This window comes from Entelurus aequoreus, linkage group LG14, assembly GCF_033978785.1.
Source record: "Entelurus aequoreus isolate RoL-2023_Sb linkage group LG14, RoL_Eaeq_v1.1, whole genome shotgun sequence".
Taxonomy (NCBI): Eukaryota; Metazoa; Chordata; class Actinopteri; order Syngnathiformes; family Syngnathidae; genus Entelurus; species Entelurus aequoreus.
Window position 1 is genome coordinate 30,217,792 of NC_084744.1, and position 7,500 is coordinate 30,225,291.

General features: G+C 37.3%; 1 protein-coding gene across 4 annotated transcripts in view; it reads left to right on the forward strand.

Annotated features, from left to right (window-relative positions):
- The window catches only part of cpdp (CPD photolyase), a 57,048-nt gene that overhangs the window by 43,132 nt on the left and 6,416 nt on the right, over positions 1 to 7,500 (forward strand). For all 4 annotated transcript variants that reach the window (XM_062069580.1, XM_062069581.1, XM_062069579.1 and 1 more), the window contains exon 8: positions 2,703 to 2,824. In XM_062069580.1, coding sequence (XP_061925564.1) covers positions 2,703 to 2,824 — 122 coding nt within the window. The remainder of the gene's footprint in view (positions 1 to 2,702; positions 2,825 to 7,500) is intronic.

Consider the following 7,500-nt stretch of genomic DNA (forward strand, 5'->3'; position numbering starts at 1 on the left):
ATCCGCTTTCATCAAGTGCTTTTGTGGTACGGGGGCGTTGCTTTGTCGAATTCAGCTTTGCTAGATGACAGCATCGATAGTCTTTTATTAATTCCGGTAGGTATTCTTTTCGTGGTGGTGGGTGGGTGGTTGCCCACGAATATTTGTATTTTAAACCACCTCGGATACTATATCCTCTTGAAAATGAGACTCGAGAACGCAAAATGGAAATTCACAGTGACTTTTATCTCCACGACAATACACCGGTGAAGCTCTTTAGCTACGGAGCTAAGGTGATAGTATTGTGCTTAAATGCAGATAGAAACAGAAGAAATAAGCCCCTGACTGGAAGGATAGACCGAACCAAACACTGGACCTGTAACTACACTCTTAAAGGCCTACTGAAATGAATTTTTTTTATTTAAACGGGGATAGCAGATCTATTCTATGTGTCATACTTGATCATTTCGCGATATTGCCATATTTTTGCTGAAAGGATTTAGTATAGAACAACGACGATAAAGATTGCAACTTTTGGTATCTGATAAAAAAAAGGCTTGCACCTACCGGAAGTAGCGTGACGTAGTCAATTGAACATATACGCAAAGTTCCCTATTGTTTACAATGATGGCCGCATGAAGTGAGAGAGATTCGGACCGAGAAAGCGACAATTTCCCCATTAATTTGAGCGAGGATGAAAGATTTGTGGATGAGTAAAGTGCAAGTGAAGGACTAGTGGGGAGTTGAAGCTATTCAGATAGGGAAGATGCTGTGAGAGCCGGGGGTGACCTGATATTCAGCTGGGAATGACTACAACAGTAAATAAACACAAGACATATATATACTCTATTAGCCACAACACAACCAGGCTTATATTTAATATGCCACAAATTAATCCTGCATAATAACACCTGCGTGTTTGTTATGCTAGCTCCTAGCTCCTCTGCTAGCTCCTAGCTCCATAGAACACGCCAATACAATTCAAACACCTGATCAACACACACAATCACTCAGCCCAAAAGACCGTTCACCTAACCCAAGGTTCATAAAGCTTATATATTTTTAAAAAGTTACGTACGTGACGCGCACGTACGGTACGGTACGTGTTATGCTAGCTCCTAGCTCCTCTGCTAGCTCCTAGCTCCATAGAACACGCCAATACAATTCAAACACATGATCAACACACACAATCACTCAGCCCAAAAGACCGTTCACCTAACCCAAGGTTCATAAAGCTTATATATTTTAAAAAAGTTACGTACATACGCAAAAAAAAGCCAAAGCTGCATACTCACAGTAGCACGTCTGCGTCTTTGTCATCCAAATCAAAGTAATCCTGGTAAGAGTCTGTGTTGTCCCAGTTCTCTACAGGCGTCTGTGTATCCAAGTCAAAAGTCCTCCTGGTTAGAGTCTCTGTTATCCGAGTTCTTCCATCTTGACTGCATCTTTCGGGAATGTAAACAAAGAAGCGCCGACTGTGTACTGTTGTGGCTGACTACGTTCGAAAAATACGTCCATTTCGCACCGACAACTTTCTTCTTTGCTTGCTCGGCTTCCTTCTCCATAATGCAATGAACATGATTGAAACAGATTCACGAACACAGATGTCCAGAATACTGTGGAATTATGAAATGAAAACAGAGCTTTTTCGTATTGGCTTCAATGTGGAAGGCATACCCGTGTTCGCCGGTTTACGTCACGCGCATACGTCATCCTCAGAGGCGTTTCGAACCGGAAGTTTAGCGGCAAATTTAAAATGTCACTTTATAAGTTAACCCGGCCGTATTGGCATGTGTTATAATGTTAAGATTTCATCATTGATATATAAACTATCAGACTGCGTGGTCGGTAGTAGTGGGTTTCAGTAGGCCTTTAATGCTGTGCCGCCTGTCGAAGCCTAGCAATGCTGTTGCAAACGACGCCATTGAAGCTAACTTAGCTACGGGACCTCGTCAGAGCTATGATAAAAACATTAGCGCTCCACCTACGCCAGCCCTAATCTACTCAACACCCGTGCTCACCTGCGTTCCAGCGATCGACGGAGCGACGAAGGACTTCACCCGATCATCGATGCGGTCGGCGGCTAGCGTCGGATAGCGCGTCTGCTATCCAAACCAAAGTCCTCCTGGTTGTGTTGCTGCAGCCAGCCGCTAATACACCGATTCCACCTACAACTTTCTTCTTTGCAGTCTTCATTGTTCATTAAACAAATTGCAAAAGATTTACCAACACAGATGTCCAGAATATTGTGGAATTTTGAGATGAAAACAGAGCTTTTTTGTATTGGATTCAATGGTGTCCGAATACTTCCGTTTCAACGATTGACGTCACGCGCATACGTCATCATACATAGACGTTTTCAACCGGAAGTTTAGCGGGAAATTTAAAATTGCACTTTATAAGTTAACCCGGCCGTATTGGCATGTGTTGCAATGTTAAGATTTCATCATTGATATATAAACTATCAGACTGCGTGGTCGGTAGTAGTGGCTTTCAGTAGGCCTTTAATAAATAAGCAGTGCTGGGGGGATTGAGTGAAATAAAGGTCAATCCTGTAAAAGCAGCCAATCAACATATGGTATCAAATTAATATTTTCATACTAATATTTCATACCTTTTATCTTCCTTTTCATCCGTCGCTTTGTGCGACATGTATGTGATGACCTTTTTGGCCTTGTGCATCAGAACCTATTCATCTTGTTTTGTATGCCGCGTGTTTCCAGGTGCGTACGAGTGGGCTCAAAAGACCTTGAAAGATCACGCCAAAGATGAGAGGCCCTATCTGTACAGCCGAGGTCAGCTGGAGAACGCCAAGACCCACGATAAGCTGTGGAATGCAGCTCAGGTACAACACTATCCCTCAGAAAGATTTATCCAAGCAGTAGAGTGGAAAAACTAGTTGACTTTATGTGCTGAATTGTGTTTCATTGTATCCTTTAAACCAGTGGTCCCCAACCTTTTTGTAGCTGCGGACCGGTCAACGCTTGAAAATTTGTCCCACGGACCGGGGGGGGTGGGGGTGTATTTTATTTTATTTTATTTTTTATTTTTCATAAAGATATACAATCATGTGTGCTTACGGACTGTATCCCTGCAGACTGTATTGATCTATATTGATATATAATCTATATATTGTGTTTTTATGTTAATTTTTTTTTTTTTTAAATATATATATATTTTTATTTTTATTTTTTTAAATTTTTTTACATTTCTTGTGCGGCCCGGTACCAATCGGTCCGCAGACCGGTACCGGGCCGCGGCCCGGTGGTTGGGGACCACTGCTTTAAACCACGGGTGTCCAAACTTTTTCCACTGAGGGCCGTACACGGAAAAATTTAAGCATGTGGCGGCCATTTTGATATTTTTCATTTTCAAACTTTAACAAAATACTTGGATTTTTTTTTTTTTTAACATTTAGGGCTCCCAGGGACCATAAAGGGTCTCAGTCATTAAAATGTAAAAAATAAGTCCAATTATCATTATTTTTTTATTTAACGCTTACAGTAAATCTCTATATCAACTTCAGGTTGATATAAAGTCAAAAACAACTTTGTTTTTTATAGTAAAACTGAAATATGCAGTATTTAGTAATTAGAGCCCTAAAAGATCAATAATGCAGGACACCATTGATTTTAATTATTTAACATTTTTGAGTAATCACAGTGAAATGTTAAATAAAATCCTACTAAATATATTTGGGATCCAAAAGGTCCCCCATTCATAAAGTGATACATTTTTATTCGGTTTTTTTTACTTTTAACACTTAAATTATGAGATCAACTTCAGATATATCTGTCGATTTTACGTTTGAACTATTATTTTGTTTGTATTATTCTCTTTTGTCAAATAAAACTTTGATGTTTTTTTATGGCAACCACACAATATATGCAATATTTTTTCCACATAAAACATTTTAAAGTGATATTTTTTAAGTAATAATTCATTATAACATAGATTTTTAGTCTATTTTTTTTTTTTTAGCAATGGCAAAAAAAAGAAAAATAAACAAAGACAAAAGAAAAAAAACAGCCTGCATGGCAGCTTTGTGTCAACATTGCAACTTTTCTTGTTAGATTTCACCTCATTCCACTTTTTTTAAATGTTTTTTTTAATTTTTGCAAAATTATCAATTTTGCAATTTTTGCAGAATGTGTGGCGGGCCGGTAAACAATTAGCTGGGGGCCGCAAATGGCCCCCGGGCCACACTTTGGACACCCCTGTATTATGCTCTTTTGTCAAGTAAAACTTTGAGTTTTTTTTATGGCAACCACACAATATATGCAATATTTTTTCCACATAAAACATTTTAAAGTGATATTTTTTAAGTAATAATTCATTATAACATAGATTTTTAGTCTTTTTTTTTTTTTTTTTAGCAATGGCAAAAAAAAGAAAAATAAACAAAGACAAAAGAAAAAAAAACAGCCTGCATGGCAGCTTTGTGTCAACATTGCAACTTTTTCTTGTTAGATTTCACCTCATTCCACTTTTTTAAAATGTTTTTTTAAATTTTTGCAATATTATCAATTTTGCAGAATGTGTGGCGGGCCGGTAAACAATTAGCTGCGGGCCGCAAATGGCCCCCCACTTTGGACACCCCTGCTTTAAACCATACCCAATTGTAAAGTATGTGGAAGTACTGTCTAAACGTCACAAAATGCCATTAATTCAGTCGGACAGTTAGAACATCTTCAACAATTTCCGTAGATTCTGCGTCACTCCAGGAACACTTCTGCACTCTGACCATATTATCAGATCAGTCGTACTGGAAATACGCAAACATTGGAAATACATGTGCTGTTAAACATTCACAATCCTTATGCAGTGTTTCCCACACATTCATTTATTTGTGGCGGCCCGCCACAGAATTACGTCCGCCACAAATAGATAGTTTTATTTTTATTATTTTTTTATTTAATTTAATTTATTTATTTTTTTGTCCTGTCCAGCTTCTCAGGCAAATCATATAGTTGATGTAGATTCCCATATAGGCTGTTCAGATTTACTTTACAAAAGAGAAGTGTAGGATACTTCTCTTGTTGCCTTATTTGTATTTGACCACTACTGTTTTCTGTTTATTTGTTACTGACTGTGGCAGGACACCTCTGCCTCTGTTTCACTTTATGTTGCTGGCAAATAATATGGTTGTAGTAGTAGGCTAAAGTTCAATTATTTAGTATGCACTAATTAAAGGGGCAGAGCTTTAAGAGACATTTTAGCTTTTATATTTCATAAGATATATTTTTTGTAAGAACCACAATTAATAAATATATTTCAGTGAATAACTTATTGTTCAAATCTGTATATAAATATGTACATAAAGTGTTGTAATTATATTGTAAAATGGATGGATGGATGGATGGACGTTTAAAACAAAACTGTTATTATTAATTAGTAAGTATACATTTTTTTAGCCTTTTTAGAGAAAACTATATCATTGTAGTAAATTATGCAAATTAATCGATTATGTCATGGTGACCACGCCCATAGCCACGCCCCCACCGCCACAGGTATCTTGGCAGTTTATGGGAAACACTGTTATGTAAGACAAGACATTTGAAATCGTAAATAAATACCGTATTTTCCGGACCATAGGGCGCACCGGATTATAAGGCGTACTGCCGATGAGCGGGTCTAGTCAGGTCTATTTTAATACAAAATAGGCACCGGATTATAGGGCGCATTAAAGGGCTCATATTATTATTATTTTTTTCTTAATGGAAAACATTTCATTGTGGTCTACATAACATGTAATGGTGGTTCTTTGGTCAAAATGTAGCATAGATTATGTTTTACAGATCATCTTCAAGCCGCTTTCTTCAGGATGCGCCGTTTTGTTGGCGGTCTTATTTACGTGGTCTCTGTCATCTTTGTTGTAGCGGTGTAGCGTGCAAGGACGGGAGTCGAAGAAGTGTCAAAAGATAGAGCTAACTGTTTTAATGACATTCAGACTTTACTTCAATCAATGACGGAGCAGCATCTCCTCATCCGTAAAAAAACTGTCGACTGGAATAGGGATGATACTCGAAACCGGTTTTCCCGGTTGTTTGATAAGAAAAGAACCGAGTCCTCGGACTCGAATCCCTTTTTGAGAACCGGTACCCGTTATCGAGACCACTATAGTAAAGGAAAAGAGTTGATTCTTTATTCGAATCCCGTCCCGACCAGAAATGCTCCGTGAGACATCACAAGAAATGACGTCACGTAGCTCAGTCATTAGGCGCAGATAGCGAAAGCAGGAAAACAATGGACGGGAAAAAGCGCTCCAAGGTGTAATAAAGTTCAAAACAAAAGCTATAATCCATCGAATAACTTTACAGAGATATTTGAGCAGGGTAAAACACATGACGAACACTTTTACGACCAACCGGAAACATAGCAACCAGGCTAACAACGCACCTCCTTTACGGCAGCGGTCGCAACATTCTTAAAACAACCGCAGCACATACATATATATACAACATATCTCCCTTTTTTAACTTTTGTTTTTCTTTCCTTGTAAACAAAACAAAATCACACTGTATATGTGTTGTCTGTCTAATTATAAATAATGCAGACGAGGCGTGTTGGCTGAGTTCTTGACGTTTACTTTCACAGCGTGGCAACATGCAACACTTTTCGGGGCTACCGCGCATGCTCGTAACTCCCGTTGCATGCTGGGTAGTGTAGTTGTTATATTCTCTAGCTCATAACATTTTCCCCCTATAAAGAAATAATGTTAACTCAATAAAGTGTATTTCTTTTTTTAGCTTTAACTTTTATTTTTTTAGCATTGTAACCACATATACAAACAACTTTTCTCTTCATAGAATTTTCTTTCAATAAAGAAATAAAGTGCAAAAATGTCAAAGCATCATAACAAACAGTTATGTCAAATAGCAGCAGAAGTGCACTTTTTGGAGAGCTGTATTATTTTCAGTTTTGTGCCTAAGGGACTGATTTTATTTAACACTATATTATTATTTATACACCTATAGTGATCACAGACACAGGTTGTTTTTGTGTTACCTTATATAATTGTTTTTCTGAAAAATCCCACTTAATATACTTTGGGTAACAACAGTCAATATTTATTTATTTTATTTTTTTAGTGGGGTAACAGTCAATATTTATTTATTTTTATTTTATTTTTTTAGGTGGGTAACAGTCAATATTTATTTATTTATTAGATTTTATTTTTTTATTATATAATACAAGTGAGCTTTTGTTAAACCAAATATTGTGTGTTTTTTTCCATATACAACAACCTATCTGGACTCGATAAGAGAATCGATAAGGAATCGGTTCGATAAGAGGATTCGATAATAGGCTCGAACTCGATAATTCCTTATCAAACATCATCCCTAGACTGGAACTCTCTAATGACTATAGTTCCTTGGGTGAATAATGTAAACTCACTACACCGGTATGTTTTAGCGCTTTCATGGCGAGTTTACTGACAGATATAAGTAAGAACTTTACACTATTTTATATTAGAAATGGCAACAGTGGAGGATGAATGTCCCATAACAAGAAGATAGA